At 47.5% G+C, this 22,234-nt stretch overlaps 1 protein-coding gene across 1 annotated transcript in view; it reads left to right on the top strand.

Moving 5' to 3' along the window:
• The window catches only part of CABLES1 (Cdk5 and Abl enzyme substrate 1), a 586,999-nt gene that overhangs the window by 310,539 nt on the left and 254,226 nt on the right, over positions 1–22,234 (top strand). Inside the window, exon 4 of the mRNA XM_078687424.1 lies at positions 16,627–16,704. Within this exon, the coding sequence (XP_078543550.1) occupies positions 16,627–16,704 (78 nt within the window). The remainder of the gene's footprint in view (positions 1–16,626; positions 16,705–22,234) is intronic.

The raw sequence follows: 22,234 nt of genomic DNA, 5'->3' as shown, positions 1-22,234 counted from the left end.
TAAAAGGTAACGGTATTTTTGCAAACAAAGGTGTTGTGTCTTTATTTTAGTGGTTCATCAATGTGTTACTGTGGGTAAGCTGTGTAAGTACTTAGCCAACGCCTGGAGTTAGCTGTAGACCACTACTGTGCCAAGCTACCATATGTAGGCTTGGGTAATCTAGGTCCAACAGGCGATTTTTACTATTGAATTTTCTGATGTTAAAACAAACACTGCCTGCAGCAAACACAAAGGCATGTGTCCCCCATACCTTGCAAAATGCTCATACAGGTTGTCTTTACAAGTTCAAAACTGGTTTAATTTACACATGTGGGCCATTTTGTTTTTAGCTATCGGGCTCACTAATGTGGGCCACTTTTATTTCGGTGCCTGGGCCCATATTTTTTGTCCCAGCCCGACACTGCAAATCATCACAAGCTACTAATGTCAGTGGTATTGGCAGCATCTTACAAGATTACATTAGTGGCCACACATGCAAGGTTATCAGCAGTGATCACCTCACTGCATCAAGGAGGGTTGCCAGCAGTCCAGTAGAGAAGCCTGTATTAGTTTGAAATGCTTCTGCTGGGCACGTCTAAGTCTCCACAACGCCGCATGAGTTATCACTTAAAGATCAGCTTTAAGTATTTAAGTATACCATAACTTGTATTATAAAGCACATATTCAACTTGAAGAGTATCTTGGAGATGAAAAATAATGTTTATTGTTGCTGAAGTCAATGATTGGAATTGTTGAACTGGAAATTAAATTGGAAATTCAACCACTGGTCTCCAAACATCAGCTTATGAGTCCTGAAAATACATACATTTTCATCTTGAATACACAATTTAAAATGTCATTATACATTTATTAATTTAACCAAGTAAACGCTTATAATTTAGTAGGCTCCTTGGCACAGGAGTGCTACTTACAAGTAGTTGAAGAGCTACCGGTGGCCCCTGAGCTACTCATTGGAGAAGTCTGGCTTATACCATTCCTCCACTCCAGTTTCCCTTATGTTGTTGTTCTCCAGTATAAGCTGTGTCAGATGTTCCACAGGCTGTGTAAACAAGGTAGCAATATCTGACACATTGTCAAATTCAACAGTTTATTTCACAGCTGAACCCCCCTTAAAAAATAGACAATTTAGTCCAAAACATGAATTACAATCTGCAAGAAGTCAACGTTTCAGACAAAAAAGGGCAATATGAATACAAAAAATAGAAATAAAAACTAAAAAACTACAAAATCGTCATAATATAAGACTAGAAAAATCCCCCATGTAAAGTCTTCCACTGCACTAAATAAGCAATGTACACAATTCTAAGACCCCAAAGACAAGATACTGTTAAATTAAGTACACCCATAAGTTCTAACCTACAGTGCCAACCCTGCTGTTTTCCTAATCAACCAGACCTCATATAAAAACCTACTCACAGAAAACAAGAAAAGAGGCCGATTGGAGTAATCTTAAGGCACAATCATATTGCTGAAAGCCCAAGAGTGGCAACGGGGGAGAATCTACTTCTTTCATAGTAAATAAATGTAAATGTGGGTGTACTTGTAAAGCGCACTGCGACTCCATGGAGTATCCTGGCGCTGAAGACCGCTGGGGAACCGGTCCTGGTTTTCCCTGTGAGATGGTCCCTTTCTGGGTATCTCCAAGGTGAAACCAGGTGTCTGTGGGGGGCCGTTGTGGAGATGAGGCAAGCTTAATGCCCAGAGTTGCCGAGTGTGTTCCCTGGTTAGAGTAGGCACCGAGGCGAGAATTATCAAGTCCGTTTTGACCCTGGTCCACGACCCTGCCGCGTCGGGAATTGAACCCTGGTCCCGGGCCGTTCTCTGCTTACGGGTCTGCTGCCTCTAACCAGTGAGCCACACCACTCCACTAGTACGATATTTGCATGTGACACCCTTGTCTTTTTCCCCTCTGTAAGTGTATTTTTTTTCAGAAGGAAAGAAAATTCCAATATTCAGAACGTAGGGAATTGCGGAAACGTCAAATATATAGCAAACCGATATTAGTCCAGATTTTCACTGCATCTTGTAAATGTATATGTATAAATGCATTATAGCCTGGCCTTAATAGATTGCATTTCAGTGTGCTAGGATAACTGTCTTTCTCTGTTCATCTGTAAGCACTAGTTTTTCCAATTCAAGAACCAAGGTGCAATGATTGTTACTTATCTAATATATAGTTATAGGGCTGTGACAGAATCGGTTTGAATTAAGTCATGTAATTTGGATTGCTAGTTTACAAATGTAATGTGTGTGTGCCAGAGAATCCTAGAGAGCGGTAACATCGTGAGAACAATCCATGTACTAGTTGGCCCATTTCTAGACAGCTGACAGTAAACGTAATATTAAGAAAAGCCTAAGGTAGTGCATAATCACACCACTTTAGAACCTTTAAGAGGAATAAAACCATAATTGGAAAAGGACTGCTTTAGAGGCAAAGTTGATCTAGATTTAGTATGTGTGCAGGCTTCAGGTGTACAGAACACAATACAGTATTAGATGAAAGTGTATTGATTGGCTAAAAATATACCAAGGGACAGAAAAAAAGTAGTTGGGAATCTTTGCTATGCTGGGAACTCCATGATCTAGTAATATCTGGTAACTTTCAATTGGCAATGTTGAGCGTATTTTTTACTATTCAATGGAATGTGCATGCTAAGGTGGGAGTGAATGGAATACAAATAAGGTGTAATTTAAAGGAATCAATGAAGGTCTCGCTAGACGATAAACAAATGCACAAGGGTTGAAAAGGGAAATGTTCTTGTAGTCACACTTTTCATTGATAGTAATTTGTTTGAAGATGATTAGATGGACCCATAACTGGTGTATGGACTCTGTTATTCCATTCGCTAGGCCGCAGCAATGGAGCAGGTGGAGGAGTGGCATAGATGTACGAATGTTTATTAATCTAGAAAAAAATCTTACCAAGTCTTGAGAAGCTTTGAATTCATATATTGTTTCCTGGTGTCCGGTGCGAAAGCAACACACATTAGGGTCGATTACGATGCCGTCCAGAAACTCTTCCGACCGAATCGGTTTCAGAATCGTTTCCGACCGACTCTGGTTCTGCGAGTTCGACCAACCAATTATGATGCTTCCGTACATCCTTCAGTTAGACTTTTTTTTTTTTTTTTCGGTGCAAAACATTTATTCAGCATTGTCAGGATTACACAGCGTCACGCCCACAACCCGGAGGCTGGCCGCTATCAATGCATATATACAAGACAAACATTAGCATATTTTTATCAGTGCGAATATAAGCTCGCAAACCATCAACATCCAAGTGACAAGTGCAGCATTCACATAGCTAAATCAAAGTGTTCCGCATTTTGATATTTTTCGGTCAACAGTAACATGTGCAGTAACATGGTGATCTCAGGGAGGGGAGGGGGCGGGCAAGCCAGGTGCTGGAGCAGACACAAAAGGCCGTGCGGGGTGTGTAGTTGGCATCGCCGTGAGTCCACAGTTGCAGTGATAGTGCGTCCCAACATCCAACGTAGCAGTCCGGGAGCCGTCAGGGTAGTATCTCGGGAGCATGAGCAATCCACAGATAATGTAAACAAATGGGGGGGGGGGAGAATACAAAAAAAAGCATCATTCCAGACCGCATAAGGTCAGCCCGGGCCGTCAACTCAGGACCCAAGAATCCACATTGTAATGTCTCCTTATCGCAACCTCAATCATCGCCATCCTCTGGGGGGTCAGTTATTAAATAACATTGCAAAGGGGCCCAAATGTCAGTAGGCCTAGAAGTAGGTGGCAGCAGCTCGGAATAAATGTGCAATTGTTCTTGGCAGTAAACCATGTCACTCATCCAATCCTTAAACTTGGGTGCCCTTCCCCTCCCCCACCTACAGGCCACCCTGCGCTTAGCCAGGAGCATAGCTAGTGCCACATACTTGCGGTGAGCTGCCTGGAGAGGCTCAACATACCCAAGTAGAGCCACCAATGGGGACGGGTCCACTGCCATGTGTATCATTTTGGACAGTGCTTGAAACACCTGAATCCAGTAGCGGTTCACCTCATCACACCCCCATGCAAGATGAAGGAAGTCAGCCCCAGGAGCCCCACACCTGTCACATGTATCAGTAGGTCTAAGCTGGAATCTGTGCAGGCGCGCCGGTGTGTGGTACAGTCTGTGGAGGAATTTGTAGTGTATTATCCTATAACGGCTGTTAGATGAAATGCGCTCGGTCTGCTGCAAGCAGAACTCCCATTGTTTGTCCGTAAGGGTCATGGCCAGATCATGTTCCCATTTGCCCCTGGCCGGTAGAGCAGCGTAAGTCATGTTGGCACGAACAGATTTATAAAGTGTGGACACCAGTTTATTGGGACTGTCTTGGAGTAGCAGGGTCTGTAGGGGAAGAAGCACTGGGGGCTCGTGTGGGAAGTCAGGTGTAATGGCCTGCAGCCCGTGCCGAAGCCTGATATAGTAGAACAGGTCCAGAGGCGTCGGTTGTATACCCTCATAAAGCTGGTCCTTGGACCGAAATATGCCACTACGGTACAGGTCCCCCCCAAGTAGTTACATGAATTTTTCTCAGCAATTTTTGAAAGCCAGCTTCTTGTAGGAGTGGGAGCTGTGGGTGGTAGGTCAGTGGCAACAGCGGAGCATAGAGGAATTGTAGGTCGAGCCTCAAAGTGATGGAGTTCCACGCCGTCACAGAACTAGACACCGTGTTAGGAGTCTTATCTCTGCCTTCAATCCGGGAAAAAAATGCACCTTCAATGGGGGTCGGGTGGGCTAACCAGTGTTCAGCCGCCAGTTGAGGCATGTATCTCTGCTGGCGCACCCAGAAGTACGCATAATGGGCCTGAGCAGTCCGGTAATAAAGTTCGAAATCCGGAACACCAAAGCCACCTTGTGAGTATGGTCGAACCAGGATTTCCCATTTGAGCCTGGGCGCCTTCCCACCCCACACCAGCCGGAGCAACTCCGAGCGTAGCAGGCGAAAAAAATAGGGTCCGGGATGAAATGGTATGTTCAGGAAGAGGTATAACAGCTGAAGGAGGATTACCATTTTAACTAGTGAGGCCCTCCCGGCCATGGAGAGAGGGAGTGTGATCCACCTGGAGATATTGTCACTGATCTTATCCATCACAGTGCCATAATTGGTACGTATCAACGCCTCTCTATCTTTCTCCACATGGATGCCCAGGTACTTAAAATCACCTTCACACCAAGCAAGAGGGAACTCCAGCGGGAATGGACGGGTCGAGGCAGTGAGGGGGAAGATGCATGACTTGTTCCAGTTAATTTGGACTCCCGAAAGGGCGCCAAACCGTATAAACTCCCTGAGCATCGGATGCAGGTTGTCGCCTGGGTGGCGAATGTAAAGAGTGATATCATCAGCATACATAGAGATAAGAATCTGTCTCTGAAAACAGCGTAATGCACTATCTCGATGATGCTGACGCAATTTGGCAGCTAGGGGTTCCGTGGCTATAGCAAACAGGAGCGGGGAAAGGGGGCAGCCCTGCCTAGTCCCCCGAGAGATCGGGAACTCCGGAGACAGTTTCCCATTAATGAGGACCCTAGCCGTTGGACGCGTGTATAACAACCGAATCCACGAGATAAATATAGGCGGAAAGCCCATGCGCCCGAGCACCCCGAACACATTGTCCCACTCAAGCGAGTCAAACGCCTTTGTGGCGTCTAAAAAAATGGCTGCCATTGGGAGGTCCTCGTGGACTGAATCATAGACCGAAAAAAAGGTACGGAGGTTGTGCGACGTCGCCCTGCCAGGGACAAATCCGGCCTGATCTGGTAGTATCAGATCAGGCAGTAGAAGGCTGATGCGCGTTGCAATCAATTTGGCAAGGATTTTCACGTCGCAATTTAACAAGGATAAAGGCCTATAGGAGTCGCAGCTATTAGCGGATTTACCGGGTTTGAGCAGGGACGTAATAAGGGCAGTTCTCATGGAGGCAGGAAGGTGGCCCACCTCCAGCGCGTCTTCATAGACTTCCCGCAGCACTGGCGCCATGAAGTCAATAAACGTCTTATAAAACTCAATAGGGATACCATCCAATCCAGTGGCCTTACCCGATTTCATATGCATGATAGCCTCTCTGATCTCATCTAGTTCAAACGGGGCGCTCAAAAAGGCTCTCTGTGCGTCGCTCAGCCACCCCAAGGACACATCCGCTAGATAGTCGTCCATGGTAAGTTCACTAGTTCTGCTAGAGGAGTACAACGTACCATAGTGTCGCACAAACTCATTTAGGATTTGCGTGGTGTCCCTGAGCACCAGCCCTTCAGCGGTCTCAAGTTCCAGTATAACGGTGGGCGAGCGCATGAGCTTAACCGTTGCCGCCAGAGCCTTCCCAGGTCTCTCACCCTCCCCATACCGTCTAGCCACCCAGTACTTGTTTCTGAACTTCACCTCCCGAGCTGCCTCCTCGGAGTACTCCGACAGCTTCTCCCGTATGACAGCGAGGGTCGAATTATCGGGGTTCGCCCTGAGGCTTTCCTCAGCACTCCGCAGGTCCGACTCCAGAGTGCGCAACCTATGCAGTATGCTCTTGAGAACTCCCGAGCCCTTTGAGATGCAGAGACCCCGGAGCGTGGCCTTAAAGGCGTCCCAAATGGTCTCGACGTCCTGGACAGAATCTTTATTACGTTTGAAGAAGTCCAAACATTCCACCCGGAGTTCCTCCTGGAACTCCGAGTCTAACAACATAGAGGGTTGCATATGCCACGCCGTCGCTGGGGGGCCCAGCTCAGAGCCTTGTAATGCAATAATGACAGGGGAGTGGTCCGAATATGTTCTGGGGAGGTGCGACGCGTGAACTAGTGTCGCATAAAGTTGTGAGGTAAGGAGGAAATAGTCGAGCCGTGCCCATGACTTAGCCTGCGCCGTGAAGTGTGTACCCTCCCCTCTTGGCCCGCAGTGGGAACGCCAGGCGTCTATAAGATTATTACCATCAACAGTTGCTCTAAGGACCTCACGCCCGTTCGTGTAATGGTGGGGGGCGGGGTGTGACCTGTCCAGGGGGGGGTGCAAGGTAGTATTGAAATCTCCTCCCCATATGAGGTGTTGCGGCCCTGTCTCCACTATCGCAGCCCATAAGTCAGTAAAGTACTGTGGGTCATCGATGTTAGGCCTGTAGCAACACGCAAGTGTCACCATCATGCGTCCCAGCCTACCCCACAGCAAGCAATATCTCCCCTGAGGGTCAGCCCTGGAGCCGGCCGGCTGAAAAGGCGTAGTTCTCTTAATCAAAATCGCCGTGCCTCGCTCATATGAGGAGTAATTAGCAAAGATTGAGTGGGAAGCCCATCTACGGCCAAAGGCGCCAAGTCTAGGGGGCGCAAAATGTGTTTCCTGTAGGAAAGCAATGTGAATGTTATGGCGATCAAGGTAGCTCAGCACTTGCCTCCTTTTCCTATGATCCCCTAGCCCTCTCATATTCCAAATAATGACATTTAAGCGCGTGTCCCCCATGTATGGTCTTGTGTGCATGTAGTCAGGATCAATGTGCGCAGAACTGTACAGACAGTACCAGCGATAAGTAGGCCAGCACTAAGTCTCACCCGTCCGGCGACACCTAGAGGGAACCAGAGTCTAAGCATTAAGGGAGTACCCTCACCACACGCGTCATGTCTCAGCGTCAGACAGTGCACACCATGCCTATCCTGCACACCCAGCTCCCGGCCATAAACTAATTGCCCCCCACAAAGGCAGAATAGCTTGTTCAAAACACCAAATGCACATGTTAAAAATCGAACCCCAACAGTTTCCCAAACTCGACCCTCCACCCACCACCCCCCAGAGTGTCCCAACAAATGTACAGGACCCGTAGAAAGAAGAGCAGTCTCCAGTAACCAACCATTCAGGACAAATCGTTTCGGCTCTGATAAAGGGAGCCATAACCTGCCCATCGCATTTCAACCCACCGGGACATCATCCCGCCACCCCCCACCCACTGAAGCGTCCCCAACTCGCCAGTACCCCAGGCCCGCCCCCCACCCATAGATCAAGCAAACCAAAGAACAACCAACAAAAAATGAAAATAAACAAGAGTCAATGTCATTGGGGAACACCCAATAGGGGTCAGCCAAGGTGCACATTCTGCCACCCCCACTCCTCCCACTCCATGCAAAGCTACCCTCAGTGTCTTCTCCCGGAGTAGAGAGGGAGTAAGGGGGGTGGGGGCCTGGCATACATTACCACCTGCAGTCCAGCACCCGTCCATGGCACCCCAGGGGCAGCCGCAGCCACCGCTGAGAAGGATAGTACCCCCAGTGTAGTGAGGGCGTGAGGACAATCCAATTAAGCACGGAATCAATAAGAATACAAAGCCCTCCGTCAATTATTCGGGATCCGATGCATGCCGGTCTTCAGCTTCCGCAGGCCGTCTATTCCGTTTAGGCAAAGTCTTAATGTAGTCATCAACCTGTTGGGGGTTGAGAAAGAAGTGTTGCGTGCCCTGGTGGGTGACTCGTAATTTGGCCGGATACAAAAGGGCATAATCAATGTTCAGGTCTCGGAGTTTCCTTTTGACCACAAGAAACTTCCGCCGCTGTTCTTGAACCACCGGGGTAAAGTCAGGGTAGATGGAGAAGGACACTCCATCATATGTGAGGTTTTGGTTCGCCCGGGCTGCTCGTAGCGCCGCATCGCGGTCACGATAGTTTAGTAAGCGCGCAATTATGGGTCGCGGCGGGGCTCCAGGTTGGGGCTGAGGTCCTAGGGAGCGATGAGCGCGCTCCACAATAAATTGATTCGAAAGGGCCTCCGCTCCAACCACCGCAGTAAGCAGCCTCTCAATGTACAACTCCATCCTCCCCGTGTTGGTCGATTCTGGAATGCCCGTGACGCGAATGTTGTTCCGCCGACTCCTCGCTTCTAACTCCTCATTTTTGGCGGCAATCACCCTCAACACATTGTCCATCCTAGCAAGGCGGGAGTCATGCGCCGCCGTGGTGTCGTCATTTTCAGATATCCGGCGCTCCACCTCAATAATACGCTCTTCGTGCACATCCATCTTCTGGACAATACCGTCCATTCTAGAGGAAAGTCTATCCACCTTGTCAACCACCGTTGCAAAGCCCTGGCGCATTTCCTGCATCATGGCGGCCATATCTGGGGCCGGAGGGGCCGATGTTGCGGCCTCCGTGGCCGGGCTTCGGGGCTGCGTAGCGTCCCCCGTGTGTCTTGTCGCCTTCTTCTGCGACGTGGGTTCAAACTGCAGCCTGGGCTGGCGACTGTCCGGCTTCCCCATGGCGGCAATGGGAAGGAAAGAATCGCCTCGTCTCGGCGCTATCCCCGCGTCAGCCGGGTGGAGTGAGCTGAGGGGGAACGCCGTACCCCGACTCGGCGCTATGCAGTGGTGCCTATGTCCCAAACGTGTTGCTAGGCAGAAGTGTGGCAGGAGCCTCCAAGACGACTCCCCAGGAGGTGCAGTGCAAGTCGGGCGTGTAATGGTACCTCGGAGCAAGGCACACGAGCACCAGCCAAAATGTAGCGCCTCGAGATCACATTTAATAGCACCAAGCCGTTGGCGCTTGCAGCCTGTCTGGAATTGCGGGCATATGGGAGTCTGCAGTCTGTGCACCGTAGGGCCAGGAACGAGCCGTTAGAAGTCCCGGGCTCACAGCAGGTATGCGCCGGCAGTCCAAGATGGCGCTGGGAGATCGCGCTCACCCCAACAACAGGGGCGCGGGCCACAGGGCGAACTAGCGGCAGCACCGCATCACCTCCAGCCTCCCGCCCTATGCAGCACTTGCCTCGTGGTACTTCTCAGCAGATTGTAGGATGGGGCGCCACCGCTGTTCCTGCCACCAGCGCTGGCCGCGCCACCCGTCCAGCCCGACCGGCCTGCAGTCCTCGCGGAGAGCCTCGGGCTCGCGTAGCCCCAGGAGCCGAGTGCAGGGACCGACACAGCAGGTCACACAGTGGCCGGGGGGGTTCCGTTGGCTGTAACTCCTGAGCCCAAGGGGGTAGCGCCCTCAAAGTTGCACCGAGTGTGCAGCGATACTTGCTGCCCCTCCGTGGGGATTTTCGGGCGGGTGGGTGCAGGGGAAGTAGGATCAATGTCGGATCGTCATGCCAGGCAGCTGGAGCCTCACGAAGGTGCGGCCATTCAGCTTGTGCGCCCTCTAGCGCCCCCCCTCCTTCAGTTAGACTTGCATTGACTTCAAAGGGAGCCTGTGTTCGGAACAAAAACACAGGCTCCCATTGCAAAAAGGGGTGGTTTGGGCAAAACATGCACCCTGTGGCGGGCTCCCCATGGTGCCTTCCACACTGTGCATGGTTGGTAGGAGGGGACCCTTGGGTACCCCCACGGGCCCCCACCAGAGGCCTGCGGGTGAAGGGGGGCCTGCTACGGGCCCCCAAAGTCAGATTCCGACAACCGTTTTGTGTCGGGCAGACCGAATCGTAACGGCTGTCCGAATCGGTCATCGTAATCGCTCGATCGTAAACCTTGTCCATAGAGCTGTACGATTCGGCTCCGAACGACTCTGGCTGTCTGAATGCCGTTCGGAACCGATTCGGACAGCCCCAACGGTTTCCTTGTATTGTAATCGGTCGTCCAGAAAGGTGTCCAATTTGGTCAGAAACATAGGATCCGAATCAAATTCTCCGAATCCTGTTCGGAGCCTTTCCGGAAGGCATCGTAATCGACCCCTTTGTGTTGTTTTACCACCTCTATCATGTATGTCTCTCAAAGTCCAACTTCCTGTGCTCCAAAAATAATTAGTTGAGTTACTTGACCTAGCCAACCTGAAACAGTTGGTCTGAGACCCCGCTTGCTTGGGCAGAGAGAGAGAGAGCGGAAAAGAGAGACTTGATTTAGGGCCTAATTTAGAGTTTGGCGGACCATGTTACACTGTCACAAGCATGATGGATATCATGTTCACCACATTACAAGTGCGTTATATCCTAAGGTACTTCTAATGCCAAAGACTGAATATCTGTCGCTTTTTTGTGACTGAGTAAACTGTCCATTAAACTGTAAATCAGGCCCTTAATCTTGTGTCTTCATTTTTTGATACTCGAACATAAAACTAGTTGAGAAAAATCTGGTCTGCTATTACAACTCTGAATACAGGGCAGCTCCCACTAAACTTTCCATTGTTCTCTTCAATTTAAAACAGGCAACCTTGCACAAGGTGCTGTAGAATAAGTTTGGACCGTGAGATAACACAAAAAATACACTAGTGGCGAGTTTAATTGGTGAAATATTTGGAATATTCTAACTATGTCTCACAGCCTATTCTGTATACATTTTGTTCCATTATGCCTGTTTTGCTACAAATCTGAGCCCCGCAAATGTGTTGAGGGGTTCCACTGCAAGGACAAGCTGAAATAACACCACTATGTGTACTATTTTGTGAGATATCCTGAAGACCTGGATCTGAGACTGAGCTGCCATGTATTACAGACTTAAAGGGTTTATCCCAAAGTAGCTGAAGGATACAACCCTTGTGCTCCTATTCGGTGCAATTGTGGTCCCATAGACAAAGGTATGTAAAGAGAGTTCTCTTTGACATTCACTCTGAAATAAAGTCCTGTTAGGTATCCCCTGGCAGAAGATTAACACAGCTACTCTTCATCAGGAGCTGTATAATTGGTAGTAACTTGCTAAGAGCAGGTGTCTCTCAAAAGTATACATCAATATGAGTATGGTGATTGCTAGAAAAAAAACTGTTGTTGCTTACCTGGTGGATGTCACTTTCATTTCCTGAGACATGACTGACGGATACGTAGCAGCTTTAAGATCAGCTGCTTAAGGTATAGATACATTTGTTTTGGAACATCATTACCTGTCTAGCATAAGGAACATAAATTGGACTGCACAAGGAATCCCTGCACAATTTTATTTAAGTGGCATTTGGTTTTTCTGGCTACATGAAAATATTTATTTTCATGCGGTGGTTTATAATCTCCTTACTGGATTAATGGCTAAAGTGTGGCGAAGCAACATCACGGGATGCAACATGGCTGGGGTGTGGGGGAAGCAACATGGCATGGAAGGGAGGGAGGGTGGTGGGAAGCAGCACGGAGGAGGGGGAGGGTCGGGTATGGGAAGGAACACACGGGAGAAAGAGGGTGGGGGTGCAACACGGAGGACAGGGTGGGGAATAGAAGCAACGAGCAGGAGAGCAACGTAGAGTGGATGGGGAGAAGCACAAGGTGAGGGAGCAACGGGGAGGAGAATGGAGGGGTGTTAGGCTAAGCAACAGGCGAGAGAGGAGGGCAGGGGTGGCTGGTCGAAGCAATGGGAGAGTGCAGCTTATGGCAGGGGGTATCACACGAGGGGGTGTGATGGTGAAAATGTGCATTCTCATGGAGTGCTTGCACAAAAAGAGAAAAGTAGGTCCATGAAAGCAAATAAAACAAGCATTTACAATGCAATGGTCTCAGCATTATTAAAGGTAGAGCTATTGGCATTGCTCATGACATTTATTTTATTTTTTTTAAAATCATAAATAAATGGCATTGTCATTTACATTGCCAATAGCTTAATCGTTAAATAAATGGCGTTGTCATTTACAATGCCAATAGCTTAATAGCTCGCAAATGCATGACCTATTGCATTTACACCCACACAGAGCCACACACACAAAGCCACCCACACACACATACAGAGCCACCCACACAGAGCCACAGACACACACAGAGCCACAGACACACACAGAGCCACAGACACACACAGAGCCACAGACACACACAGAGCCACACACACAGAGCCACACACACAGAGCCACACACACACACAGAGCCACACACACACACAGAGCCACACACACACACAGAGCCACACACACAGCCACACATAGCCACACACAGCCCCTCACACACACACACAGAGCCACACACACACAGCCCCACACACACACACAGAGCCCCGCACACACACACAGAGCCACCCACCCACCCAGAGCCACCCACCCACCCAGAGCCACCCACCCACCCAGAGCCACACACCCACCCAGAGCCACACACCCACCCAGAGCCACACACCCACCCAGAGCCACACACACACTCAGAGCCACACACACACTCAGAGCCACACCCACACACACCCACACACACCCAGAGCCACATACACACACAGGAGGGCAAGCACAGCGAGGGGGCAGGGAAGCAGGCATAGCGAGGGGGCAGGGAAGCAAGCACAGCGAGGGGGCAGGGGAGCAAGCACAGCCAGGGGAGCAAGCACAGCGAGGGTGCAGAGAAGCAAGCACAGCGAGGGGGCAGGGGAACCAGGGGGCAGGGGAGCAAGCACGGCCAGGGGGCAGGGGAGCAAGCACAGCCAGGGGGAAGGGGAGCAAGCACAGTCAGGGGGCAGGGGAGCAAGCACAGCCAGGGGGCAGGGGAGCAAGCACAGCCAGGGGGCAGGGAAGCAAGCACAGCCAGGGGGCAGGGAAGCAAGCACAGCCAGGGGGCAGGGAAGCAAGCACAGCCAGGGGGCAGGGATCAAAGTGGACAACCATGCAAGTCCCTGGGGCTCGTATTAGATAACATAAAATGAGCAGGTAAGCAATTCTACCAACTAAAACACGTTTTTAAACTTTAAACCCTACAGTCTGAAAACCTAATAATAGTAAATCACTCACTTGCTTTGTCAGGCTTAAATTACAGCAACGCCCTTGCACCAAATTCACATGCACAATTATTTATAGGCATTTCACCCCCTCCAGGGAAAATTCAGCATGTGTTCCCCACCAACATCTATGTGGAGGGTGTGATGGTTATTTAACAACTTATTTCAATATACAAATCAGTGACCAATTTAGGGGCCTTGGAGGGGTAAAAAACAGGAAAATTGACACCCCCTGGTCCAGCATTCCTTGAAAGAATCCTCCACTTCTCAGGCTTGCTTAAGACACGTGCCTAAATTATGAAACTCTTTACACAGGTAAAGAGTTTCATAACATAAGGGACTGCTTTCTTGAAACGTACATCAACCACCCTTCAAATATCTCTGGCGCCACCGATGAGTGAGAAACTGTATTCACTGAATCCGTTTCAGAAGCTACAGTGTATCTGTTAAATCACTCATCTTGTTAGCTTGTTCCAAATATGCTTAATGTGGATAAATAATAGTAACACAGTTTATTGAAGGATATACTCTGGACTATGTTCTTGTGTGTTGAAGTGATGGTAAACCCCGCCTCTCTCACTTTGTACTGATTCTGTGCAATTCCCAAGCACTCTTATTTTATAGGATATGCATATAATTCTTGTGAGGCACTCAGAGAGAGAAAGAAGAAAGTCTACCTGGCCAGGTATAACAAGGTGCACTACGGCAGTTCCCCTGCCCCGCCTCTACAAACAGGATGCAGATAAATACTTGTACCGGATCTGCCACAACAACAAGGCACATAGCCAGCTCCTTTCAGACAAAAAGCTACCTACGAGCACCAGCGAAAACACCGCACCGAGAAACTGCTTCCATGAGGAGGCGCATAAGCAAAGTATAGAGAGACGCACAATGACTGGGTGCTGCAGAAAGCACTTTAGCACCCTCTACAAAGTGCCTACACCAGACGAGTCACGTTTCCCGGCTCCATGTATGACTAGCCCATCCAGTCCAGGTTTTACTGTGCATTCTGGGACTTGTAGTCCCAATTATCCCGTTACAAAATCATGACTGCAAGTCTCAGGTTTCAAAGGGAAAAAAAATCTCGACTGGATGAGCTATTCACGAGTGGACATGGGAAATGTGCGATTTCTGCATATAGTGTGCAGTGTACAAAAAAAACGCTGTCTAGCCAGGCTGGTGTAAAATGCACACCCTGCGAATATAGACCAGAAACGCGAAGCACCAAGAGAGCAGCTACTCACTAAGCATTGTTTTTACACATAGGGGAGGCAATTATCCTCCGCCAGGTAACTGGCCATTAGATGACTTCATGTCTTTAAAAACACAAAAACAGCCCGTGCCTCTGGGTGGCGCGAGCATCTGGGTTAAGAGTTACACCCCGAGTTTATAAGGTTCACAGGTAGACAAAAAACGGTTCAGCTGTTTACAGTAAAGACAGATCGATGCAGCTTGCCTGGGAGTTCTTTCTTTGAACTCCACAGCAGCGCGGCATTTCTGTACCTTCCAAATATCAGGCAGTTCAGAGGTGGGACGTGCTGTCGCCAGATGTGCGCCTCCACCAAGACCCGGGAAAAGGAGGGTGGCGGTAAACGAAGCCTTACCTGCTGCTCCCCTCTTCTACATCGCTGGGCGAGTCCATTGCTGCCGCTGGCCCAGCTACCACGGGGTGCAGGGGGGCGGGGGAGATCAGACCAGCCTTCCTTCAGCGGAAAGAACAGTCCTGGAAGAATCCACAGCCCATCCAGTCTCCCTTCCAGGAACTGGTACAATCAATGAATGGCGAGCCTCGCGGACAAGCTTCCACGAGCCCTCCTTCCCACTCCAGGTCACCCCAGGGCCCCTCAGGCACAGGGGCTCGCACAGTGAGACTCCCTCGCAGAGGACAGAGTGCGTCTTGCAAGGGGCAGTGTTGTGTGTGCGTGCAGAGCTCTGGGCTTTTCTCACTTCTGTAGCCGACGTCCTGTGCGAGAAGAGACTACGGCTCACGAAGAAGCCTGAAGACCAGCCCCTCTCTCTCCCCGGTCAAACTTTCTACGGGACTTTTTTTCATCATCTCCTAGAAGCATCGGGTGTCTGCAGAGAGATGGGAGCAGCAGCCGAACTATGAAAGCAAGATTTCTGCCCGTTGAAAGGAGAGCCAGAAGTTGTTGCCTTCTCGTTGGCAGGATAAAAACAAGGAGACGACAGAAACAAGAAAAAAACGGCACAATCGGGGGCAGAAGAAAACTTACCTGGAGTGGCAGCGAGGCTGTTCCGGGCAACAATGGCGGCCGCAAACGTCCGAAATTTTCGGAATCGGGGGCGTTTTTTTTGCGTTCAGAGTGACGGATGACATCACAGGTCGAAAGAACGCAAAAAACACGCCCCCGAATCCGAAAAAGACGGGGCTTCAACCGAGTGACGCCCCTCTCCTCCAATGGCTGGCCTCCGTTTAGGAAGCCAGCCAATGGAGAAGAGGGGCGGGTTCAATCCCACCTAACTCAAAAACATAAAATCTTCGGACTCTGCCCACTGCTACGCAGTGCGATGGTCCTCGACCTAAAAAACAGGCAATCAAACGCATTGTAAACCGGCAGTGTTCCCTGGGAGGGACAAACACAAGATTGACAGACAAAAATAAAATAAGCAGGAACATGAGAGTGACAGTAAATAAAGCCAACCAGTGTTAAGAAGTGGGTGGGCTCAAATCCCTACATGCTCTTTGTAAGCCCACAGAATGTCCTGAAACAGACAGCGTATGCACTGTCTAGTAGGCGCAACTTAATAAGGTGACATTCCTATGCTGGGTTGTAAATTATTGCATTGAGTGTATAATTTTACTGATGCCCTCTTTGAATTTTAAAAATGTGACATTCTGCGTCTTTTTTACCAGCAAGGTTATAGTAGTAATTATTAGTCGGGTCTACGCACTGCTCATTTTGTACCTTGCCCTTGCCACAACAGTTAACCGATTAACAACTTTGCAGGAAAATAACTTCGTTTGCAGATTTGATGTGGTTAAATTGTGTAGTCTGCTTTTATTTTCGTTTCACTTTTATGAGATTTTCTTTTGTAATTTGTATTTTTTAGAATAGTCCTCATCAGCGGCAGAAGGTCCTTCTGTAGCATATTTTCAGTGCTGCCTTATCAAGACTGTGCCCATGTCGGGTATGTATATGTTTTCATCGACATACATTCAGCCATGTACCATGAACACATGTTTGTAGAATACGTTTGGGTGCAGGAATGTGCATTTAGCCTAGTAATCATTTATGAGTTTGTCACATTATGAATTTCCTTACCTCAAGTAGGATGGGATATTTTAGACAACTTCCTTCTGGTCATAACATACATTATTAGACACTGATTCAGTGCAGAAGTGTTGTATGAAAATATATGAAAACTTAAATACATAAGTGAATAGTGAAAGTAGTTGATTGTGATATGTTTTGATGTACGTTTGTGCAATCAGTTAAATTTAGCAGCTTATCCTCACAATTTGCCAACAATTATGGTCTCCCACTACGTGGCGTAGCACGGGAGGTGCGGTTCGCCCAGGGCGGCATGAGTTTTGGGGGCAGACCCACCCCCCACACTCTTACCTGTGGCCGTGCGGGGCGGCCGCCTCAGGAATCACCAGCACCCCTACTCCCAACCCCCACCCACTCTCTCACATGCGGCTGCCGGGTGGAAAACTGAGGGACTGCCATGGGCGGCAGAGCGTCTAGCTACGCCACTGCTCCCACTCCCCATTTTCCTGATTGCTGTTCACATATACTAGTGAGAATTAATACCTTGTAACTTTGTTTTCATTATTTAAGTTTTGAAAGTCTCAGAGGGCTACGTGTTCCTGCATAATATCTTTATTCAAGTCTCATGCAACGAACAGAGTTATTACAAAGATCTATAAAGACACACAAGCCTTCAGACACTCATATTGGGCAAACGTTTGGCAGTGCTAGTTATGTATATATTTATGTGGTATTTGTTTAATAAAAACGTAGCTAAAATACAGCGAGGCCCTGTATGGGATCAAAGGCAAAGATGCAGTGAATGAGTGATAGGAGGGATCGTTGGGTTTTGAAAGTGAAAGTGGACTATTATCTGGTAATGATGTAGTGTTCTTTATTGAAGCATGATGCTCTACTATAAGGACCCGGGTTGGAGTAGTCCTAATGGATACGGAGATGGTGTCCTTGATCCTCGGTGTATAGATAGAAAAGGCCGACTGCCTTGTATTTGTTTTGTGTACTCCGTAGTCTCCAGTCTAATGGTGCCCCGGATTCAGGTGTGGCGAGAGCCAACAGTGATGGTGAGCTTGTCTGGAAGATAGAATGCACTAAAGTGATGGATGGAATGTTTGAATTAAATTTCCGACACTGGTAATTAATTGTGCTGCATGCCAGTCTTTTGTTTGTTTGCCCACCAAGCCCCTCAGATTAGACCTAGTCATATGCGCATCTACTTTGGTAGACCAGGCAGGTCCTTTCTGAACCAGAACACAAGCAACCCAAAACCAGTTTCTGCCCATCTGCAGGATAGGCAGGTGAGGGGGTAATAACGGCTGTGTAAGTGATACATCTGCATCTGAAGATGGTCCAGGCCTGCAAGGGGAGCCAATGGAGTTCCATCAATATAGGGGTGATGTGATCATATTTCTTCACGCCCTAGATGAGATGTGCTGCGGCTGGTAGGGTGCCCTAACCAGGGCAAAGGTGGATTTGGAAGGCCACAAAGCAGGATGTTTCCACCATCCAGATGCAAGAGTACAAGGACTTGGACACCAGCTCTAAAGTCACTGTCTGGAAGTAAGTTTCACTTTCTTTAAAAGAGAAATCTTTGTGTTTTTTGGCAAACTTTTCCTTGAGGGTGAGGTTGGTGTTGGCTTAATCCAAGTGACCTGCATTTGGTGAAAGTGTAGGATCAAAGTTGTCAAGATTCATGTACCTGAGCCAGTTTTGTTCAATCTCTTGTTTGTTATGCTTGGCAAATAACAGGACTGCTGCCTTAACCATATCTTAGACTTCAGGCAGGCACTGGACATCCAGGTCTGGATGAAGTGCAGTCAGTGTTTGGGGTGTGAGATGTCTGGAGCGGAGGAGACCTTTAAGTAAAGTTGTGTATCATCAGCTTGTTGATGAATTTTGATTCTATTACCTTTGGGTAGAGCCCCCAGGAGCTCCATGTAGATGTTGAAGATGACTGAGAGACAGGACGGTACCCAGGGGAACTCTGTGAATGATAGGGCCTGGAGAGCGAACTGGTATTGGTTGGTAAAGTAGGAGGAAATCCAGTGAGAAACATTAGGATGAATCCCAGTCAAGATTTCAGTGTGTGGACGATTGTAGGATGGTAGACTGAAGCTAGATTAGTAGTCCTAAACGACATAGTTAGCACTGGTATGATTTTGAAGTCCAGTATAGCCTACATTTTCAGTGATCTTACCAATGAAGGGTTGGTGAGTGACAGGCCGGTAATTGATGAGATAATCAGTGTCTAGTGTGGGTTTTGTTAGGACTGGGAAGATCTATCCTCTCTTGAGAGCTTTTGGGAAGGTGCCCTGAGTGATGGACGTATTTAGAGAGCATTGATGAAGGATGCAAGGGAACACATCATCTTTTAAGAAAGTCACATTGAGAGAGTGGAGTATGTAGGAGAAATCTACAAAAGGCATTCATAACTATATATAGATTCAAGTTACTCTGCTTGTTTCATGCTGAGGCTGTCTTGTTATCTTCCACACTATTGCTTCTCTGCCTCTGTACATGCCATTAATAGGTCATAAATCTAAACTGATTGGTAAGTGACTGAATCAAAATTTTAGGGTATTATTAGAAACAGAACACTGTTTCTCTGCAATAGCTAGTTACTTGAGTAGTTTGCCCTTTAGTCATATTCAAATACTCATTTGCATGTTGTTTTTTAAAGCCCTTGAATCCTTGTAGATAGCAATTTTCTGTTTATTCAGCCCATTAAGCAAGTGTCAGTGTCCTAACATGGGAACGACACTTCACCCCGAGTTATATACCTGCTGTAGCACGGCATGTGTGTTTCTCCCCTGTCTTTTTGACATGGAACATCACCTGCAGCTCGAACTTTGTCCCTCATCCCCCTGACATTTTAAGGCCTTACGAACAGTAGTAGGACTTTTTATTGGTCCCAAAAGCAGAAATGGTCCTTCCAGGACTCCCTTCTGGTTATTGTCTACCAGTAGTTTGTTTTGCCTAACTCAAGCCAACAAGCTGAAGATACTTTGGAAAGAGCCCCTTTACAGTGTTAACATTCCAGATCCAGTGTCTAGTAAATTCACACTCTAGACACAAGTCCTCAAACACTTGCTTTCATGTATGCACTAGTTGTGTTTCCTCTGACCTGTTATTGTTAATAACAATCAATCCCAATAGTTACAATAGTAATATTCATTTGAAACCTAACTCGCATTGGATCTGTCTCAGATATGGGTTTAATGAGCCTCAAGTTGAGACATTAAATTCAAAATGAGAATAATACTGTGCAAACCTCCATTTTGTTTTACTAGGAGTGTGTGAAATTTTAAATGTGCAGGCAGCATTTAGTGAACTTTGTTTCCTGAACTTCATCCAAATTTTGTCTCGTAATAAAACTCCCACTGTGAGAGAGAGAGAGAGAATGTATATCCAGGGTTCTTTTACAAAAGCCAAAAAAAGGAAATCCTCTTTCAGGTTCTACCAGTTCCTGGATTATGCGCACACAAAGTCCAGAAACTTTGCCAACCTGTTGATGAGCAGCTGAAAAAGCCATCTAGTCTTACCATCTCACTCAAGAAAGAGCCATAACAAGCCAGACCTTCAGCAAAACAGGACATTCTAACCAAGGAACAGAATTGAAGATAAACGGATCTATGTATTGTTACTTATCACTCTGGGTGAAACATTTTAGGTTACATTCAGTAAATGTTATATTGTAGTAAAGAATATTGGGTAAATTGAGTTACTTGATTCATACACATGTTATAAGTAGGCCTGGGCGGAATGACACTTATTCCAGAGGAATTTAGGTAATTTTGCGTTACTCTTTGATGCAGAATTACCGATAAATATGCGGTTACTCCTTGCAAAATTGTGGAGGGAAAACCTTTCACAAGAGCACATTTAGAGAGCTCAAGTGAATGTATTTCTTAGTGCATTTTGGATGCATGGGTACATTTTGTACTAAAATAAAAGCTCTAAAGGGCTTGAAATGCCGGGAGTAAGTTCATGAAAAAATCCTACCCTAAGAACACATTTACCGAAAGCTGTGGCTGCTTACGTTCACTGTTAGTGTTCTGTGGCATTTTTGCACTAAGAAATAGTGCTAAACGCAGAATTACTCATCTCGCATATTTCTGTGTAATCTTGCGGCATTCTCATGCAATTCCACGTGATTATGCTACACGGATTATGCGAGTTACACCCACCTCTAGTTATAAGCAATATCTTTATTTAGTGCAATTTGAAGTTTTGTTGAAAAGGCATAGTTACATGGATCCATATTACTCTTGGCATCGCAAATGCACTCCGATTCTGCTTCAAGTAGTTCAGTATTAAATTTGGTTTGGTGGTCTTTTAATGACAATCAGAGAACCATGAGCCTCTTATTTGATAAAGTGATATGTGCCAATGATGGTAGACAACAAAAGATTTGTAATATTGTCATGCTTTGAGACTTGTACTATACGCAAAGTCTGTATCATGATGGATCGTTTTGTGGCGGACTGTTATCCTGTGTGCTTGTAAATCTTAGTCTAAAAAAATCCTTGCTCCTCCGTTGTCCAGTCTGGGTAAGATTGATCATGCACAATGGCTAACTGCAAACGTATTTTCATGCCTGTAAGAGGCAATTTCCAGGTAGCCTTGTAAGTATAGTACTTCAGTTTCATGGCAGAAATGCACCTTTATTTCTGGGCCACTCAGCTGATTTTCATAATAAACTGGTTATTCAGTGATAGGGGAGACCCTGCATTCCATGCCGAGTGGGACCTAATTAAGTTGTGGCTGCAGCAGCAATAGTCACAGGCAACTAGGATTTGTGTTAATCTAGTGGTTGTCACAGACTAGTACACAAAGAAATACAGTGGTGGAACACAAACAACTCTACAGTGGACACACCATTCAAACACCGTACTCCTTCTATAACCATCACAACAGACAAATCCCACAGAGGGTGCGGAGCCCACAAGGGCAAGCTGAACATCTTGGATCTATGAAACCCACAGGAGGCGGGGAACCACGTAAATGTATTAAAACTTGAAACAGGATTCTTAGCCCTCAAAGCCTTCCAGGCACATGAGGGAAACTCCAGGTCCGATTCAGGCAGACAACATGACTACTCTGTTCCACCTCAACAAACAGGGAGGGACAAGGTCTCACATGCGGTTCAAACTAGCAAGGACATATGGAGCGGGCTTTTTAGAGAAGGATAATACTAATGGCAATACACTTAAAAGGGGTGTGTAATACAGAAGCGGAGAGGCAAACACCATCCAGGAGTGGAAACTAAAGCAACCATTAGTGGGTGGAGATAGTCTTTCAGATGTGGGGTACACCACACACAAACCTCTTTGCAGCTCAAGAAAATGCCAAACGTTTGCATCCAAATTGCCACACCACTGGTCACTGGGGAATGCAGTATTGATCGACTGGTCAGGTAAATCTGGCTAAGCCTTTCCCCCTGTTCTATT

This window comes from Lissotriton helveticus, chromosome 4_1 (genome assembly GCF_964261635.1).
Source record: "Lissotriton helveticus chromosome 4_1, aLisHel1.1, whole genome shotgun sequence".
Lineage (NCBI taxonomy): Eukaryota > Metazoa > Chordata > Amphibia > Caudata > Salamandridae > Lissotriton > Lissotriton helveticus.
This window is presented reverse-complemented; position numbering and strand designations above follow the sequence as displayed.